At 35.3% G+C, this 20,308-nt stretch overlaps 3 protein-coding genes and 1 non-coding gene across 4 annotated transcripts; 2 read left to right on the forward strand and 2 right to left on the reverse strand.

Annotated features, from left to right (window-relative positions):
• The first annotated feature begins 1,186 nt into the window (after positions 1-1,186).
• LOC108227422 (uncharacterized) lies at positions 1,187-10,947 on the forward strand. The gene is made up of 11 exons (XM_017402550.2): positions 1,187-4,175; positions 4,361-4,600; positions 4,910-5,039; positions 6,296-6,448; positions 6,591-6,832; positions 6,941-7,001; positions 7,664-7,870; positions 9,213-9,442; positions 9,634-9,712; positions 9,789-9,929; positions 10,496-10,947. The coding sequence occupies exons 1-11, from the start codon at positions 1,330-1,332 to the stop codon at positions 10,679-10,681; spliced, it is 4,515 nt and encodes a 1,504-aa protein (XP_017258039.1). The 5' UTR covers positions 1,187-1,329; the 3' UTR covers positions 10,682-10,947.
• A 1,705-nt stretch (positions 10,948-12,652) lies between these two features.
• On the reverse strand, positions 12,653-16,955 carry LOC135147124 (eukaryotic translation initiation factor 3 subunit E). The gene is made up of 8 exons (XM_064079847.1): positions 16,663-16,955; positions 16,394-16,548; positions 15,704-15,931; positions 15,503-15,624; positions 14,710-14,929; positions 14,122-14,264; positions 13,092-13,229; positions 12,653-12,986 (listed from the first exon to the last, which is right to left on the reverse strand). The coding sequence occupies exons 1-8, from the start codon at positions 16,868-16,870 to the stop codon at positions 12,887-12,889; spliced, it is 1,314 nt and encodes a 437-aa protein (XP_063935917.1). The 5' UTR covers positions 16,871-16,955; the 3' UTR covers positions 12,653-12,886.
• Positions 16,956-17,045: 90 nt separating this feature from the next.
• TRNAT-UGU (transfer RNA threonine (anticodon UGU)) lies at positions 17,046-17,117 on the forward strand. Its single transcript has one exon. It is a non-coding gene; the product is annotated as a tRNA-Thr (tRNA).
• Positions 17,118-18,990: 1,873 nt separating this feature from the next.
• Positions 18,991-20,308, reverse strand: LOC135147009 (probable calcium-binding protein CML49). Its single transcript, XM_064079110.1, has 5 exons — positions 20,002-20,308; positions 19,789-19,835; positions 19,536-19,711; positions 19,399-19,417; positions 18,991-19,300 (listed from the first exon to the last, which is right to left on the reverse strand). The coding sequence occupies exons 1-5, from the start codon at positions 20,246-20,248 to the stop codon at positions 19,196-19,198; spliced, it is 594 nt and encodes a 197-aa protein (XP_063935180.1). The 5' UTR covers positions 20,249-20,308; the 3' UTR covers positions 18,991-19,195.

Genomic DNA, 20,308 nt, shown 5'->3' on the forward strand with positions numbered 1-20,308 from the left:
CTAAAACTTTTGATAGGAAATTCAACATTAAGTACATAAGACTGCAATAGGAATGATTTATAAGACATTAAGACTAATACAAGAGTAGGCAAAGTTAGCAATATATGGAGACATGTACACAACATATATTTCACTTGAAAGTATATAATTAAGTGAACTATTGAGTATTGACAAGAAAAACTTCATGAATTGAAATGCTAATGAAAGTCATTACTTTAAAATAGAACTAGAGCTAAACCTCAAACCCCCACCAAGCTGGCTAGGTAGTAAAGTAGACAAAACAACAATAGAGTTTAATTGTGAAAGTAGTGCCGGGGTTATTTACCTGAATGAAAGATCGGAGATTTTGCACTACAACCTGTTTGATGCCCAGCTTCATTATTATATTTGTCAGACACATTTCAAAGTGGGTAATAGTATGGTGTACGTGTTTCTATGGCAGTGTGACACGTAAAGGTGCAGGTGCGTAAGCAATTTGCCCTATGTAAGTGTCCGTTTGTTGGGTCATACTAACATTTTTGATATTTCACTTTGAGATGTGACTTGAAAGTTCCATAAATTTTGATGATAAAATATATGTCAGCTTCTCGTAAATGTAAAAATAAAATTTAAGAATAAAAAGCCTGCATTCTCTCAAACCAACTTTTAAGGTGAAACCAACTTTTAAGTTACCAGCTGTATTATAATTTTTTAAAAATGCACAAAAATTAATGAGATTTCGAAGTATTGTGTTTTAATTCGAAAGACTCTTTATATCCGAGATATTAATAAATTATTTATAGTTAATGAATATTAATGAATTGTATTTAATTTCAATTTTATGTGATTTTAGATAAAATATTGTCTACTTAATATAGAGTCGCACAATGTCTCAAAATTATGATGAGATTTCAAAAAATATAAAATACATTAAATAATTCAACAAAATTCATCATTTTATTAAATTTAAAAAAAATTAATAAAATTCAAATATCACAAATTTTAATAAACTTTTAAAAAATTATAATTAAATGTCATCAAAACTTTATAATTTAAAATTTTAATTAAATACCTCAAAATTTTGTTATAAGATTTATGAATAAAAAAATTATTTAAAATCTTAACAGAATATATCCTGAAAACTCTTTGAAAATAAAAAATAATATAAAACGAATTACCTCTTTGTATAAGTACCCGCTCTGCTGAGCCAGCCGGAGCTCCCACGCCACCAGCTTCGTACGTCCCAAATTAAAACAAAACAAGAAACAATACCGTTAGAAACAATCTCTTTCGAAAAACCCTAGTTTCATCGCCGGAAAGTCCTCATTTCCGGCCCCGGCGACACCGCAAATGTCGCCGTCGGTGGCTCATATTCCATCTCCGATCTCTTCACAAACCGAATCTCAATCAACACAACCTCGTTTTCCCCCAATTCCAAACCCTAATTTTTCCAAACCCCCTAATTTCAGCTCGTTTGCCGCGTCACTCAGTGATTCGACGAGTTTTAATAGCTCAAGTATAGGAAAACCAAGTGTTGGAGCTACGAAAGACTCGTTTGGTTCGGTTTTCGAGTCGAAAGTGGCGGGGAGTTCTAGCAGAAGGCCGAGGCTTGTGAAGGTGAGGAGACAGAGTGGTTTGCAATACGCGAGGGCGAAATTAGTGAAGGAGAATGCCAATCGAGGTAATGATGTTAGTGATAATTTTTTGGGTGTTTCGAATTTGAATATAAATAAGAGTCAGTTTGGTAGTACTGTGAATTTTGTTGGCGGTGGTAGTAATAATGTTGATAATAAGAGTAATGTGGTGTCGGATACGAAGTTGTTTAACGATGGAAGTGGAGGAACATTGGGAATGGGAGGTAATGAGACCGGGAACTTTGGTGGTTTTGGTTTAGGAATTAAGGAATGTGGTGGGAAGGTTGGAGATATGGATTCCAATGGATTGGGGAAGTCTGGAAATTTGGTATTTAGTTCTGGCGCTAATGTTATGAATTTGTCGTCTAGCTCTAATTCAAAAGGGAAAGACAGTGGCGGAAATAAGGTAAGATGTGATGCTGAAAGGAAGAATGGTGGAGAGGGGATTAAGTCTGAGTTTGTGTTTGGTGCCACAGGCGGGGGTTTCTTGGCAAAGTCGAATTTGGAGAAGAAAGAAGTTGATGCGACTAGTTTTGTGTTTGGCGCAGGTGGAAATGGTTTGGGATCAAGGTTGGATTTCAAACATGTAGGTATGAATGGAAGTGTTGGAAAATCTTCTTCTTTTGATAGTGAAAAGTTGAAGTCGACATTGGATAGAGGAAATAACGTTACAGGTTTTGTGTTTAGTGCCAGTAAGAGTAGTTTTGCTGGAGTTGCAGATGCAGGAACCCCGCAATCATCGCGGGAAGTTGATAAATCTAGTTTTTTTCATGTTACAAAAGAGTACTGCAACTCCAAAGCTGACAATGTGTTTGTATTTGGAAGTGGCAGCAAGGGAAGTTGCACTTTCAGTTCAGTTAGTCGGCATGGTGATGATATTCAGAACCTGGATTTAAAGAAAAATGAAAATTGTAATGTCGAGTTGAAAGGAAAAGGCAATAAAATAGATTGTGGTCCTAAAAGTATGCCCAATTTTGTATTTGGGAATGGTAGTAATACAAGTAATTCTTTTAACATTCATGCATATAAATTGTCTGATGATATGCAGAAGATGAATATGCATGATTCCAAAGTAGTTGATAATTCTAGCAGTGGTTCGTTTTCCAATCTTAGCGATAAGTTTGTGTTTTCAAGTGACAATAAGGTTTCGTTTAATGGAAACTCGGCTTTCACCTCCCTTCATAACCCAAATGCGAATGCGGTAGTTTTCCAGAATTGTCAAAGTGTCAAGAATAATAGTGCAGCTAATGATAAAAGTTCTGAAGAAAAAGTTTTTGGATTGGAAACAAATGAAAAGAATGTACCTTCTTTTGGAGATGGTGTGGAAAACAAAATTTCCGATACAGCAAGGAATAAGGATACCAGATATGGAACAGGACTGTTTAGTGGGCAAAACATACCAACATTCTCCTCTTTCGGAACTCGTGGAAAGGAGAATAAATCATTGAATTTGAAAGAGGATGGTATGGCTGGAAAGCAAAATCTTGGTAATCAAACAAGCTGTAACAATGGATCCTTTTACCCATCTTCATCTTTGTCGACGGGATTTGTTTATCAGCCATCTGATAGTGTTCATCAATCTTCATCTGGAGATGGAGCTGAAGAGATGGGCAAAGAGTTCAAATTCACAAGCACACCCGTTAAACATAACCTGTCCTTTACAGGTTTTGGTACACCCAATTTGGATATGCCTGCGAATTTATTTTCTGAGGATGGAGCCTTGAGAAAGGACAAAGAGTTTACATCTACCAGCACTGTAGTTCAACCCGGACCGTCCACAACAGGTTTCACTACACCCGATATGAATATGCCTGCCAATTTATTTACCGGAGTAAGTATGAAATTAGACTTTAGTGTCAGTAATGTGTCTGCCGGGGGGAGAAAATTGAAGAAGACGAGAGGAAAATTGAGGCAGCATAAAGTGTCGAGAGCTTTTAACTCCCAGCAATATGAAGTGCCTCTTGATTCTGGTTCTCCTATGGATTTTTCCCCTTACCAAGAAGCTAGTTGTGCAGATGCCTCCCCCTCAAATATATTCAGTGGAACTGCTAATGAAGGTCCAGCTGTTGCAAGAGATGGATCTGGAGAAAATGACCACCACGGAACTGAACCACTCACAAATCCAAAAACTGGTAATGCTGCAGAAACTAGGGCTTTTCTTTCCAATATGGAGAAGGGAGAATGTTATGGCAATTCTCAGAATTATGCTGCTTCAACTTCAGAGAGTGATGATGACACAAGATTTGCTTTTACTGTTCCATCATCTGCACAAAAAAATATACCAGCCTCAACACATAGGAGCATTAAGAAATATAGGATGAAAATCGGCCATGGTTCAAATTCCACCAGTAAAAGTTGGAAGACTGAGTTTGCCACTTCATCTGCCAAAAATCCGGATACTGTTAATAGTACCTCCAAGTCAGATGGCTTTCAGGCTCAGAGAGCTGGTATTTCGAGTACCCAGAGCAAGGGGGAGCATCAGCAGGTTAAGAATGACAAAACAATGAAACGGGATCTCAATGACGCCGCAACTATAGAGGCATGTGAGAAGTGGCGAACCAGGTGTGTGTTGCGTTAGATCAATTGAAAATCCCCTCCACAATTTTTGCCCTCTGTCAATTTTTTTGGTATACTGATATTTTTCTTCTTAGCATTAGTATATACCTTACGTTATGTGTCCCATTGCTGTTGTTTTGAGTTCATGTTGCTAGTTGTATTTACTATTTGGTGGACCCTGATTTTTTCAGTGGAAACCAAGCTTATAGGAAAGGTAGCTTACCAAAAGCTGAAAACTATTATACAAAATGCATCAATGCTATCACACAGATGAAGACTCCAGAATGCTGCATTGAGCCTCTTGTATTGTGCTATAGCAATCGTGCAGCAACGCGATTGTGTCTTGGAAGGATTAGGGAAGCCCTCATGGACTGTAACAGCGCGGCTTCATTGGATTCAAACTTTCAGAAAGTCCAGATGAGAGCTGCCAAGTAAGCCGATACTATAGTTTTCGTTTAAACATGAATTCTGAAAACAATCCTGTTTTACAGCTCTCTATTTTATGATATTGTAAAGTATAGACATTCCATTTTTAAAACGAATCGCTCCTATTTATACAGCAAGCCCAGTCAGCTTTAGGATATAACTGAATGTAGTGTTGTCATCTTAATATGAATGTTGTCCAAATACGCATACTATTTCATTTGCAGTGAATAATGAGATATATGAATTAGTAAATGGTTCAAAGTTGATTTTACTTGCCATTAAAATTTGGTGTATACTGATGTCATTTCTTTCAGTTGTCATCTGCTTCTAGGAGAAGTTGAAGATGCGATTTTGCATTTCAACATGTGCCTGGAATCCAGTACTGAAATCTGCTTGGACCGGAGAATCATGATTGAAGCTGCTGATGGCGTGCAAAAGTCTAAGGTACAACAATAATATCATTTATTGGGGGAACTGGATTCATCAAGTAAATATAAATTCTAAAATGTTAGTAATTGGACCCAGTATCTAGTCTACTATATAATAATTGAGATCAGGCTTTATAGTCTGAAATTTAGTGGTTTATGGTTCATTTTCACCCTCAAAATAAACTAAACTTCTGGATGGTATTAGATGTAGGACAGTGATAATACTTTGATACTCCATCCCACTTGCTAACAGATATGTTTTATCTTCATGCTGTTGGTACCATAATATCTCATACATTGTATCCATATATATTAAATATGGCTGTCATAGCTTCTTATATTAAATATACCCATGATATGTGGACACTTTGACCAATTAAAAGACCACATATGAGTCAAACTTGAACTCATGAAGTTAGGACGCAAACATCTTTTATTAATGGAAGGTCAGTGTATACATTGCTCTAGAAGTGAAACATGTTTGTTTTGGATTGGTTTTTTCATAGTAGAAACTATAAAATAATATGTTTTGCGAAAAAGCAATGTTTTGAAAGTTATTTACAAAAGAAAATTTGACTTTTCATGGTATCTTATCCAATAAAATTATTTTTAGAACTATTCCATAAACTTGACACCCTTTGCAAAAATTAGTCATATGCTCAATTTCACCAAAGTTCTGACACTATGTACCGAGTCCAAGTAATATAGCTTATTATATATATCTAACTCGACCATGGTGAGAATATTTATATAAACTGAAACTTGTATTATATTTGTGGCTTTAAGCTTGATATCATCCTTTTGTATCCCAATTTGTTCTACAACATCAGAGAGGCTATGAAATAAATTAGATGAACCAAGCAAATTAGGAAGATAGGCTTTTTCAATACACAAGGAAGAAGCACAATGTTGGTATGGTCACAGTCTATCTTGTGATCAATTTGGCTGGACTTCAAGATGTAAAAGGAATTGTAAATGAGGGTATGTCCAGGTATAGTAATAGAATAGTCAATCAAAAGATTTAAATTATAGATGCACGCTTCCACCGTGGCTCAGCCTTTATAAAATTTTTACTTAAGGGTACCAGTTGACTACAATTCACCAATGAATCTGATGTGATTCTGTAAGTTATTGGTCCATATTTAAGTGATTTCATGATTCAAGTACACTTGGTACTTACAATAATAATACTTCTTAATGTGGTTATCTTTTTGTCTGAATTAATAGAAGCCATATGGCTTGCTTCTAATTGGCAAATTTCCTTGATCGCAGAAAGTGGTTGATATCACAAATCAGTCTGCTGAACTTTTGCAGCAGAGAACTTCTGATGCAGCGAGTAAGGCTTTGCGAATCATTATGGACGGCTTGTCTATAAGTAGTCACTCGGAAAAATTGCTTGAACTGAAAGGAGAGGCTCTTTGCATGGTCTGTTCAATTAGTTTCTTACTTTTGCCCTCAATTTTATTTTTATTTCTGAGTTAGAGATTAACTTAGCCCACTTCAACATCATATATTTTATGATAAATAGGATCTCATTATTGCTTTTCTTTTGGTTTAAATTTTATAGTTGCGGAAGTATGAAGAAGTAGTTCAACTTTGTGAGCAAACCCTTGGATTTGCCGAAAAGAATTTCACCCGCATAGATACTGTTAACCAAGTGTCAGACGCTAATAGTTTCAACGGAAAAAACACAGATATTAAGTTGTGGAGATGGAGATTGATGTCCAAGGCCTACTTCCATATGGGTAGGCTCGAGGCATCTCTTGAAATAATTAAAAAGCAAGAGCAGCTGAGATCTATCGATCACAAGTAATACATTTAATTCTTAACAATATTTAACATCTGTTTGGAGCCCCTTTTATTTATATTGTGCATGGTAATGCTTATATTTCCTATGTATTTCTTATGTATGTACAGAAGCATAGAGACAGACTCTGCTGTAATTGCTGCCACTGTTCGTGAACTTCTACAACTGAAGGTATGTTTTGAATATGACATTACTGCAAAATCTACTATGATATATTTGTTATCGACATCAGTTCCCATCCATTTTTTTTATTATTAGGGTTCTCTTGGAACAAATGTTCATGTTAAATTAGTTTGTTCACAAAAGCAAATAATTACAAAACTAGGCAATTTTCTATTATAAAGTAAATTTATGTCCCTGTGAATGCTATCTTGCGGTATTCAAGTCGTTAAAATATGCATAGAGGGATTGCTAATTGTGTAACAGGAAGAGAACTGGTTTTAGAGGGTTAAGTTTTTTTACTTCTTTTCCATATACCTGCTTCTTGATACTAAAATTTGGTAGTGAAGTTAATATTTCTGGGCCTTTTAGGCAGGTTGAACTTTATAATTGCTGTGGTTTTCTGTACATGCCAATATAAGATATCTTTCATGATTTTAAATTCTTTAAATGTACTTTCCCAAAATTTTTCTTTTTCAAGTTGCTGATTTTTCATCAATGAATGACATGCACTCTGTTCCATCTGTACATGGCAATATGATTGGTTTACTTTTCACTTTAGTTTGACCTGTTCTCCTAATTATGATGTATTATCAACCCTTTTGATCTAAATAATTATTGTGATGTACTTTAGCCATTATTCTGTATGTAAAATATTTTTGCCCTTTATGCAGAATGCTGGAAATAAAGCCTTCCAATCTGGTGAGCATACGGAAGCAATTGAGCACTATACTGCTGCTATATTGAGCAGCGTCCAATCACGTCCTTTTGCGGCTGTCTGTTTTTGCAATCGAGCTGCTGCACTTCAAGCTTTGGGCAAGATATCTGACGCCATTGCAGATTGCAGTCTAGCCATATCTCTTAATGAAAATTATGGGAAGGTTTGTCTTCATTTTCATCTTCTCTTGACAATATTTGATTTTTGATTGCCACCTTGTGAAATACATATATACACTACTTAGCTAACTAAGGTGGCAGATGTGAAATTTAAAGTAAAGGTGGCCGAAAATTATATCATATCTGCACCCAGAATAGATAACAGTGCATTGGATGTGTGTGTTCACTATGTTACCCGGACTCTTCATTTTGCCTCGAGTACCCGTGTCGGACACTCCGACACTTACTTTAGGCTAAAAACATGTAAAAATGTTAAATTATTGCCGAGTCCGACACTCGAACACTTATCCATGTTGGGCAATTTTAGCCGAGTCCAGGTAACATAGGTGGCTAACCGATGTTACAAACAGGCTCTGACACCATTTATAACATCCCAAGCCCTCAACTAGATGCATACCGGACCCAACAACCCACCACAAGTCGGCCCAAAAGTGCTAGCAAATTGGTATACATTAGTTATTTGCTTGTGCTTATATAGGGCCCAGACACTCTTTATCTTGCCGATGTGGGATGTTACAATTATACCATGTGATACAACAATCAAAATATGATTGTTTAAAATATGACATAATTAGAATTGAGAGGGACTGATATGTCCCACATATGTAATTCCCAAGAGCTAATGAGTAGGCTATCCGTGTTAAGGCTACAAGTGAAAAGATAGCTGGAATAATTCAATTACTTTAGGAGTTATACTGACTTGTCTTCTTATTTAATGGGCATGCTGTGAATTATCTTCTACCTAATAAAAAAATTGACGTGCCTTCCTTTTTTAAGCAGGTGAGATGAAGATGGATTCTTAATCTCTTATCATTTGTCTTTAACCTGCTTATATTTCTTACCAGAAAATATGTACATAACAGGTCATGTATTTGCAACCTAAAATAAATCTTTAGTGAATTACCATGTACAATAGCTGAATAGTAATTCACGTAAATTCTGAGCTTAGGGTTTGTGTACCTATTTCTGTATATTTTAATTAAGTTGTCCTTCAAATTACAATATTCTGGACTGCGACGTGCAAGGCATCTAAGTATGGTGATAACAGTACAATCTCTTGCAATCTGTCACAGTATGACTTTTTTTTTCGAGTAGTAGTTGATGAATAATAAATTTGACGCCTGCTCTTTTGTTGGTATATTCTTTACCGTGTCTATGCTACTACCCTACTGTGTGCGGGGGTGGGGGGTGGACAATCTCAATAGATCTGTAATTCTAGCTTCAAGCTTTGATTAAATTGTTGCTCTTATTTGATTTAGACCTATCTGGTCAACAATGAGTTTCCGGGTATATCTAAATGTAATTGCTCTAATAACAAATTTGCAGGCCCTTTTTAGAAGAGCAACTCTACATGAAATGATTAGAGACTACGAACAAGCAGCTAACGACCTTCAAAGAATCATTAATCTCCGAAAGCAAAATGAGATGAATCAGGAGTCTCATGCCTCTGTAGGATCAGGTGGGATCAGAGATTATACAAAAGAAGCTCGTAGCCGTCTTTCTTCTGTAGAACGAAAGGCTAAGAAAGTAGCTCCATTGGATTTTTACCTCATCCTGTAAGTAGTCCTGATTTCTCATGTAACTTATAATACACTTGTTTAGCATTCCTCTGGTAAGTGATTTTTGCTTGTTGTAATGTTCTCTTGATACCTTGAGTACTCCGAATAATTTAAAATAAAAATTGGAATCTACGTAATAACAGATTTTTGTAGATTCTAAGTTTGCATTATCTGTATTTTCATGGCAGGGGAATTAAAGCTTCTGATACATCATCAAATATTAAAAAAGCATACCACAGGGCTGCCCTCAAGCACCATCCTGACAAGGTATGTTCCATGTAATCTTCTCTGCAGTTTTTGGTGTCTACAGATTTTCTCACATCATCATTTTATGTTGGTGTAGGCTGGACAGTTCCTGATAAGAACTGAGAGTTTAGATGAAGGACCACTAAGAAAGGAGATTGCTGAAAAAATTCATGTGGATGCTGATAGGCTTTTTAAGATGATCGGAGAGGCCTATGCAGTCCTCTCAGATAGCGAAAAGGTCTGGTCCTACTTCACTATTGATCATTTAGGTCTTCTTAATCAGTGCAAGTAACAAATTACATAGTTGTGGCTTTCTGCATTTAGATTTCTTTTTAAAAAGTATCCCATCTCATATGTGCCAAGATGCAGTGGTTTTCAAGCTGTCTACAGTCTTATATATGCATGTGTATATATTTGATATTTGATAAGGTTTTTTTTTAGATAAGCTGTCAACAGTGTATGCACAGATTGTGTGGTAGACCTTAGAATCGTCACTCAGCCCCAAAAGTCTTCATCTTCATCACATTATGTCTACTGTTCAAAATACTGCCGGGAGGCCAATGTGTTTAGAGTTTAACACACTAATCCTGATACTCGAACAGACTTTCTCTGATTCTATAGTCTTCTTAATTCTATCTTCCCAATTTGTCTTAACCACCGCTGTCGATTGTCTTCCCAAGAATTTGTGAATCCGATGTTACAATCTTTGTTCACGAGAGAGTATTATTTTGCCATGAGGTCTAATAATACGATCTTTTGACTTTTTTTGGTTTTATATGCTAAACACTGGTTACATTTTTGTAGCGAGCTAAATATGATCTTGAAGAGGAAATAAGGAAGAACAATGAAGACAAGAATAACAGTTCTCGAAGAGAATCCAATGTCTACAGTTCGCCTTTTGAGAGGAGCAGCAGGGAAAATGGGCGTGGGTGGGGAACGTATGGTAGTGAGTCGTGGAAAACGTACGGCAAATCACATTCTCGTTGGTAGGAGTGACTCGAGAGAAATATATCCAGGTTGAGTTGTATTTTTGCCAATTGCCATTAAACATTAAATTGGCCATGGGCAGTATTGCCTGAAGCCTAATATTAGAAGTTTTGCTGAATGAACCATTGTAATTATAGTCATATAATTATCTGTCTCATATTGTTAATGTGTATCCTCTCAGACACAAGCGGCTCATTTTTTGCTGTACTGTATGTATTTGAAATTTGAAAGCTATAAATCTTGCTATGGGAGAATCCAAATATTTTTTATGTAACCAAACATTTTGTTTTATTTGATTAAATCCACAATTTCAAATTTCTAATTTAAGTTTGTACATGTGCCTTTACAGTGCAATAATAAAAGGTATTTTGATAAGTGTGGCTCAAATAAAAAAAAGTTGAAGTGTCCAGAAGCCCAAAACTATTTCCAGATTTGTCATGAATATTTCTCTAGTGGGCTGATTTAGACACTTTAAGTATCATGTCAGTTCTTTATATCGGCATTGTCATATAAAGCCGGTTTATCTGGATTAAAACTCGGATTTTAAGTTATTTTTGATTTTAAATTGAAAAATATTTGTTTTGTTAAAACTGACTTAAAGTCGAAAATTAGTTTAAAATATCTTTTTCCAATAAATTAATATTTTTTTAAGTATTCTGTTATGAAAAATTACTCATATGACATAAATTACCTATAAATCATTTTTATTTTTATTAACTCATAAGTCATTAATAAGTTAGAATTACCCAAACAAACATTTTAAACTCTATTTTTATAACTTTTTTTGAATATAAATGTTAAAAAGGTATTTCATATTCATAATTTGCCGAAAAATTAAGGTCTTATTTCAAAAAAAGTAGAATATCGCGTACCTTTTACCAGAAATAAGTTATTAACAAAAATAAGTTTAGCCAAACGACTGTCATAAGGAATAAGCCATATTAAGAAATAACCATAAACACCCGCTTCAAAAAAAAAAAAATAACCATAAACACAGAGTTTTAGATATTAAATTCATATTAACAAATAACCATAAACACAGAGTTTTAGATAACCATTTCGTGTTCTTATTTCGTAACAACGTAATCTCAATTTCGCAAGTTTTGTTCAACGGTACATTTCGCAGCAGAACCTCGATTTGTGAAGTTCGTGGGAGATGCCCAATAGAAGTGTGGCAGGAGCATATTTTATTGAGTTGGAGCAAAATACATTTCTTTGAGCTCAGCAAAAAATCTGTTCTAACATCTTGATTTTGCAGTTCCACAAATTGTAAAACTGTTCCTAGCATCTCCGATCAAATGAATTTTAGAAAATTGTAAGAAAAAATATCACATCTATTATCATAATAAATTGTATATTATAATTTTTAATAATTTAAGATAACGCAACAATCTATATTCATAACATGGTCAATTAATTATCACGGCTTATCCATTTGAAGAACACCTTACCGCAAATTTTACATGATCATTTCATATCATTTTAACCTCTGGCAATTATTCTGCACATTGCTTGCACTTTCTGAAATGCTGTTTTGCATTATCTTTTTTTGACGAAAACTGTTTGGCATTATCAAAATGCCTAAAAACAACACTCGCTCTAAAAAGGTATTTCACCATGTTCACGGCCTAACACAAGGCTAAAATACAAAATGTATTGGTTACCATAGCCAATATATGAATTGCATATTTCCAACTCAAATCAGCGACGAGTTCAATACTCTGAGTCGAGCATAAATCTCTCACGATATACCAAAATTAACTCCAATTCAGTTTCCACATGTTGCATTCTATATTGACGACTGAACCCGGTATATTAAATTTATAAAACAAAAACCACCCAGACCACTACCAAGCCCCTTATTTTACCATATTAGAAGCTAGCTTCATCCCTACACACCTGCTAACACGCAGGTATAACTTGTATCACATAAAAATTTTCAAATGAATAGCATCTCATAGCAAAGTAATTAGATGAGAGTCAAATAATGTGATCTCATGAGATAGGTATTCAAGTTGAAGTAGGGAAACAGAAAACAAAGATTCAAAAGTCTTAACCATCAGCAGAACGTCAAAGTAATTGCCTGGTGATTGATTAACAAATCCCCTAATGTTCATTCTGGCATCTACACTTTCAAGTCACTACAATAAATACTCATGCCCCAAAAAAACACAACTCATTGTTAAAGGCCTTTTCTTCCCAACAGGTTTACCGAGCAGCTTGTGCCTGTGCATGTTCCAGTACCTGACTAACTAGCTTGTATGTACGTCCAGAAAGTCCCTTAGTGTGGTCAATTAGCTGCTCATAACTGGGGAATGTCCACAAAAACGTTGAATATCAAGCTAATAACAACGATTAATGAAAGAAGAAGCTTGCAACTATAAATCAACAGGAAAATGTTATGCAAACTTACACATTAGGGTGATTAGGTTCCATCGAAACAGTTCCAGTCTTGGTATCAATTTTTGCGTCCAGCTTTGAGGTCCGAATTAGATTCACGATCCACCTTTCAGCCTCTTCATAGTTCAAATTTAGTTTCTCGGCCAGAACTCTGCAAACAAATAGAAAAACAGCAGGAAAAATTATTATAACTGGGAGCCATGCCTTTTCTTATACAGAAACTTCAGATTTGCGATCATGCAACAGTTCACTTTTCAAAAATGAATTCCTAAAACAGCCCAAACTCCAGAATATGTTTGATACTTGCTTCATTTTTCTTTTATTGCAAAATCAACCAACGAATACATGCTTAGTTTTTATTATTTGTGCTGTTCAGCTTAATGTAGAAATCCCTCTTACTCAATTAGTCAACATCGAATTGAGGCAGTGTTGGATAAGAACACACAATTCTTGTTTCAACATACATTATAAGAACAATTTGATTGCCAAGAGAGCACAAACCAATATATAGGGTCATGAAAAAAGATTTTTTTTTATGTGGAAAAATAAACTGAGCATGTACAGGGATTATTGCAACTGGAAAAGCTTGATTCTCTAGTTTCTATTATTTAATAGATAAGATAAACTCATCATTTTCCCGCAATATTTGCAATAATACCATTCGCCCAGCTCATCCATGCATCCACTTTATAACTTAAAAGTCATTAACAGACAAATACATATTCTATTCATCTGCTAAAAGATGAACCCAGTGTGTCTCTACCATGTTCCTGCGATACAGTACATACCAGCCGGCATCAATTACTGAAGTAAAGAACGCATGATGGTTTGAAATATAAAATAGTTTGAATTTTTAGGGAGATGCAAATACAATGGCTTCTTACTAATAAGATCTTGTTACATTCAATGACGAAGTACAATATATAAACAAAAGCAAAAATTGACCAGTAGCAGATTATGATTGCATAATCTCTGTATAAGTAATGGACACAGACAATAGTGTCCATGAAAGTGGCAGAATAAATAGAAGACAGATCACATACCCCATATCGATGCGCTGATGGATCCGGCAGTAGGTCTCAAAAATGAAGAGACGAGCATTCTCAAGAAACTCATCTCTCAGAGGCACAGTTGAAAAGTTGCTTTCTTCAATTCTTTTGCCAAGAAATGGGTCATTCAAGATTACCTGCATACAATGATCCCACTCAAAAATGACCATATGCCTTTATAGTAAAAAGGTAAATCACATTTAGAAAAAGAAGTTAAGTTTTCTCGTTGGAACTAAATATTTACTTTGTTTTTCCTATTTTCCTAAACATAATGTACCTAGATTGTAATATGCAAAATGTATCAATTGTTTTCAATTCTTAATCTTGATACCATTGTAAGGATCAGAAACTGGTGTTCTGAAATATTCTAAATAGAGGTTGGCTAGAATGCACCAACATTAAGACATTAATCAGAAGCCTTTAACTTTGAAACTTTTCCGGAGTGTGGTGTGTGTGTGTGTGTGTGATTAACTAGAAAATATATCTCCATCCAACATTAAAGTACCTAAAAGGGTACAAATAGTGAAAATTCAATTATTATTTTCAACAATCTGGCAAGACCAGGCGGAAGTGGAAAGTTACCTCTTCACATTCCTTCATTTTCTTCTGAGCACCATCAAAATCATAATTGACATATATGCAAGCCAAAAACTGTGTGATGGGATCATCGACGGACTGATGTTCTTGCTGAATAACCTTTATGAACTCTTTGAATTGAGGTCTTCTCCTTTTGTTAACAATGAAAGCAGTTGCTAGATAACGTAGTAAATGAGGAGCATTTGTCTGGATAGCATTTAAGTACCTAAAAGAGAATATTGTTAGTCACAATCATACTGTTCAACTTCTATACAGAAGAACAATACCACATCCATTCAGATATTTTAATGCTTGGACTGAAAAAAGGAAGCACATGTTTAAACGATCTAGAGTATACAAGAGTAAAACAGATACTGTAGCTAAGGCTACATATACATGCACATATTTTGGGAATACTAATTTGTTGTGTTATTCAGACAGATGAAAAAACACAGCTTCCATCTAAACAGCAAGCAAACAAATATAGAATCATAATTATTAGCTTTTCTACAAAATAATGACAATTATTCAAAGGCGTTGGTAAAAAGATGACAGGGTCATGAAGTTGATCTCGTTAAACACATACTATTCTCGGTGTTACTAGAGTAATCAAAAGAGTATTAATATATTCAACTCTGGGTAAAATGACCCTAGGAAAGGAGAGTATGTCATCACAGTTAGGGGAAACCCTTCAAAAACTTTCAAAATTGCATTTCAATTTTGTACTGTGTTAGAAAGCTTGTATCTTTTTATCCTAACTACTAATGTCAAAACAGTGTAAACACAGTCAGGCACATACTTATCCTGGTTGAATAGATCGATGATCTGTGTTCGGCCATTGTCATTGTTAAAGAAGATAAACAAGCTCCAATGCATAAGCCAGATCCTGTTCTGGACTTGATTCAGCGGTGAAGAGAAATTCTGCAGATAAGTAAATAAATAAATGGTTAAAATTACATACTTGCAGAAGCATGTGTCAATGGACAACGAAATTTATAACCTTTGAATCAATTATTTCTTTCAGCCTGTTAACTTCTTCCAGTGCAATATCCCAGTTCTGCATCAATATCTCAGCTGCCAGCTTTCCCCATAATGCACTTAGACTCCTTTCACTATTGGTGCACAGAGCTCTGTACTGATACAAATAATCAGCAGCACCAGAGTAGTTTCCACATTCAAACTGAAACTTCGCATACTGATACAATGCCTCTATCTGATCTGGTCCAATCTGTTTGAAAAACACGGAATATTACATTTAACACGCATACTTACATAATAGAAACCTAACCTAGTTTAATCACGACCAATGAAAATACAATATAATAGAGGTCAAGATGAAGGAAATTGTATTCACCAAAAACATGTACTCTAGTACAATAAGCACAGAATGATTAACAGAATAATAGGTCTGCCTCATCACGAGTGCTAATAGTTAAAGTTTTTCCGGGATTCAAAATTATTTGCAACGGAAGTCCAAATATCAAACAAACATTTTCAAAACCAATACTGACAGTAACACCAAAGACATAATCATTTATCATAACCTATTATTAAATTATAATTGGGACGGTAATTGCAAAACAAGACCATTTAATAAATTAACATGTGCAATTCTGTTACTAACAGTTCACACCGAACAAACAATCATTTTACAAAACAGAATACGAAAAAACAACACGAGAAGGGAAACCTGATATCGTTCATTAAGCATGAGGAGATTATACTGCTTATCGGCCCTGAGCTCCTGAACAGCATTGGCATTCTGCAGAAAAGTTACCAACGGCGCAGCCGCCTCTTCCAAGGCCTTCAATCTCGCCACAACCTCCACTCTCCTCTCCACCATATCTACACATCACAATATTCAATACCTCAATTCAATTACACACACGCGGAAGGGGAGGGAGCGAGCGAGAGAGAGAGATGAATATAGTTTAAAGGTAGAGTAGATATGTGAAATACCTTGAGGAACATCTTCGGTTTGGTAGAGAGATTTGTGGATGTCCATGGCGTAATCAACCATATTAGTGTTGTTGAGGAGCTCGATTTTGAATTTGAGGATGTGTTCGTTGGGGTAAAGGCCTCGCTCCTGGAGGAACTCGAGGAGGGGGAAGACGAGATGCCTGTCGAGATTGGGGGCGATTCGTGGTGTCAAATCGTAGTCCGCCATTGCTCCAGAGATTAGTGTGAGAGAAAGAGACGATTGCAGCAGCAGCAGCAGCGATTGCAATCGAGAAAGATCGGCTTTCTTTTACTAGCTAGGGTTTTGTCCGTAAAGAGATGGGAAGTCATACTATTAATCTTGCTTCAAGTTTACATCTGTGTAATGGGAATCCATAATATTAGCCCTTATAGCTCAGTGGTAGAGCGCCAGTCTTGTAAACTGGAGGTCCGTAGTTCGATCCTGCGTGAGGGCAATGTTTTATATATACTCTATTTGATAAGAGTGCCAAGCTTGATTTTTTTTTTTTTTGTGTGTGTGTATTGTGATGAGAATTATGATAGATGGTTTTTCTTTTCTGACATCAGCCAAGATAGATCTTTAGTTTTTTTGTTTTTTTTTGAATTCAGATGGATCTTTAGTTCTCTACTCACAGGAAGGGAAAATTTATTATAAGAAAATTTTATAAAAATATCGGTTAAAATGCTTGATTAGATTGAACTTGTAAGAGTATTTCCAACAAATTTGAAAATTGTATGTTATTAATATTTTAGATAGTTATAAGTAGAATATATAACTTCAATTATTTAATTTAATGTGTTAATAATTGATGTGTAGTCTTCTTACAAATATTTTATAAACATGTAAAAGTTCGACGAATATCGTCATTCATACGAGTTTGACTATAATGAGAATGGAGCAGTGGAGTCTGATGTTTTTAAGAAATTAACCGTATTTTAAACTCAGCCTTTCATAACTAATCCCTGCATTCTTACTACTGTGAATCTGTCAACTAACAGTTGCTGCCTCTACCTTTTATGCTTGGGGGTTATGGATTTCAGTAATATTTGCGAGAAATGATTTATAAAATTTAATCTTAGTTATCTAAAGTACTTGATTATTTCATAAGAGCATCTCTAACCATGAAGACTTCTTAGTTAAAATCTTAGTTGTCATACCAAAAATAAAAACTATAGCTAATAATAGCTTCAAAAATTCACGCTCCAACCATCCCCACCTGTTATCTATAATTATAGTCAACCTCCTATGGATGACTATATTTGTCGATCCGCTACAGGTTATGGATGACTATATTTGTCGATCCGCTACAGGTTTGTAAGAAAATCTGTAGGAAGATTATACATCACTTATTACCATATTAAAGTGATATATTCTATTTATAACAATTCAAAATATCAATAACATACTATTTTTAAATTATAGCTAACTAATATAGCCAATACTATCGAAGCAAAATGTCTTACAGGTTAAACAAATTTTACATAATATCTTACATGTCAAATTTAGTCAACCATTATAACAAACGCGGTTGGAGATGCTTTAACAAAATAAAATTTTTGATTCCTCCTTGATAACAAATTAACAATCTCTTTTTTCTGACACAAAGGAGTAATGCTACGTACTTCCGATTTTATTCCGAACTTTTTTCGAGAATGGCGTGACAAATAAGTCGCTAATTTTGATTTTATAGTTTATGTACATAAAGGGTTCTCATTATTATTGACATGGAAACATTATAATTTTATAAAATAATAATAATAATTTTATAAATGATTTTTTTACAATGGGCACGTGCCAAGAGCACACACCAACAGATCCTTTTATAAATACCTGCACCATTTTAGGTAAAGTTGTCCACCATAAATGTTAATGCATGAAGTTCCAAACACACTTCTCCATCTGACTGAATTTACGCTACTGCATGACATGAATTTGAAGTTCCTAACTCCAAGCACACTAAATTACCAACTACCATCACTTAACAACTCCAGTAACAAGGCAAATACTCGTTCTCTATACATGCAATACTCTATGAGTAAAAAAAAAAATGGAGAATTTCATAGAATCAAACATATCTAGAGGTTTGGTGGCGCAAAAAAAACATATCTAGAGGTTCTATTTCTTTAAAAGAAATAAAGGACATAATTCTCGAATTATGTTCTTTTTTCCTTTTACATATCTAGTTCAACACATGCAACAACAGCTGTTACCCGTTATTGGAAAATTTGTATCTAGAGCGTCTCTTAACAAAGTAATTAATCACAAAACTCAAACACTTGCATGCATTTGTTTCCCACAGATAAAACTTGAAAAAATGGCAAAGAAAATAAATAAAGAGAAATAGATAAAGATGCAAAGAGTAGCAGTCCATGCATGAAATTAAAGTCATCCAGAAAACAGACAAATGCTGGTAACAAAGCAATAACTGAGCCAACTGGAGCTAAAACAACTTTATTGAATACGGCCAAACTGGCCATGCACCATTTTCAGAGTTCCCAACGCAAAGCAGAAGACTTGAAATCCACCATTGATCTATGCAATGAGGAAAGGCAGCACAGTGAGCATGAAATCTTCATAGCTGAAACTAGCCCAGCCACACAGAGCACTGTCCTTCTCCTTGAACTTCTCAGTCAGCCCCTGCAACATAAACACCATGTGTTAATTCACTCAGTCCATAATGATTCATACTAATAATATTGCAACATTCATAAAATAAATAAATCTGTTGACCATACCTTCACAGTCAAGCAGCACCTGTTATGAACAAAAAACAGCAAAGCGAAGGAGATAAAAAAGCATTAGTGATTTTAATTAAATATATTTAATACAAGCTTGGATTAAAATGAATGAAGATGAGTTTTCGGAGGCATACTCGATGAAATTATCATACTCAATAGCCTGGCTAGCTCCACCGTACTTGTCAAATTTGGAGATGAGCAGGTCCATGACCACAGGTGAGAGCACATAACCAAGGCTCCTGATGGCCTCTCTCAGCTCAGAGGCATCAATCTTCCCACTCCTGTCCTGGTCAAAACTCTCGAATTTGGCCTAACAAAATAAACCATATAAATTAATAACGACCCACAAAATTTCACAAGATATAGAAAATAAATTACAAACAGTACCCTCCAGTGCTGAAGACCGTAGAACAGTTCAGTGAACTCCCTTGGCCCTGTTTTTTCATTAACAAAAACGTAAATCAAAATGCATCAATATTTTTTCGGAATAATTTTTGAACAGCATTAAACTAAAACAAGTAAAAAATCTCGAGCCTCTTCCTAGATCCGTCCCGTAAAAATAATTAAAAACGTACATGCAGAGATGAGAGAGTGGTTTACCAATCTTCCTGGCGTTGGAGTTGGTGAAGTGATACATGAGAAGGTGAACAGTCCTGAAGCTGAAATTCTGGTCACAAGAAGAGAGGGCCCTCTGGAGCTCAACATCATCGATGAAGCCACTGCCATCAGCATCAGCCAACTGAAAGCATGCCACCACGCTGGGATCCGTGCCCGGAGGGAATGTGGATGGGATCAGCCCGGCGAATGGGTTTGCATGAGAAGCTTGAGCAGGGTACACTCCGGCCATGTTTTTTCTGCACTCTTCAAGTACTAGTGACAAATATGTGAAGTATTGTTGGTGAAAATG

This window comes from Daucus carota, chromosome 6 (genome assembly GCF_001625215.2).
Source record: "Daucus carota subsp. sativus chromosome 6, DH1 v3.0, whole genome shotgun sequence".
Classification (NCBI taxonomy): domain Eukaryota; kingdom Viridiplantae; phylum Streptophyta; class Magnoliopsida; order Apiales; family Apiaceae; genus Daucus; species Daucus carota.

Bases quoted from the DNA above. Each gene is read 5' to 3' on its own strand.
- LOC135147009 (XM_064079110.1), bottom strand. From the start codon at position 20,248: ATGGCCGGAGTGTACCCTGCTCAAGCTTCTCATGCAAACCCATTCGCC. The intron at 19,836-20,001 runs GTAAACCACTCT...ATGAAAAAACAG, and splicing joins CTCCAACGCCAGGAAGATTG to GGCCAAGGGAGTTCACTGAA. The intron at 19,712-19,788 runs GTACTGTTTGTA...TTATTTTGTTAG, and splicing joins ACGGTCTTCAGCACTGGAGG to GCCAAATTCGAGAGTTTTGA.
- LOC135147124 (XM_064079847.1), bottom strand. From the start codon at position 16,870: ATGGCGGACTACGATTTGACACCACGAATCGCCCCCAATCTCGACAGG. The intron at 15,625-15,703 runs GTTATAAATTTC...ACTTATCTGCAG, and splicing joins AAGAAATAATTGATTCAAAG to AATTTCTCTTCACCGCTGAA. The intron at 12,987-13,091 runs GTAAGTTTGCAT...GACATTCCCCAG, and splicing joins GAACCTAATCACCCTAATGT to TTATGAGCAGCTAATTGACC.
- LOC108227422 (XM_017402550.2), top strand. From the start codon at position 1,330: ATGTCGCCGTCGGTGGCTCATATTCCATCTCCGATCTCTTCACAAACC. The intron at 6,833-6,940 runs GTAATACATTTA...ATGTATGTACAG, and splicing joins CTGAGATCTATCGATCACAA to AAGCATAGAGACAGACTCTG. The intron at 7,002-7,663 runs GTATGTTTTGAA...CCCTTTATGCAG, and splicing joins GTGAACTTCTACAACTGAAG to AATGCTGGAAATAAAGCCTT.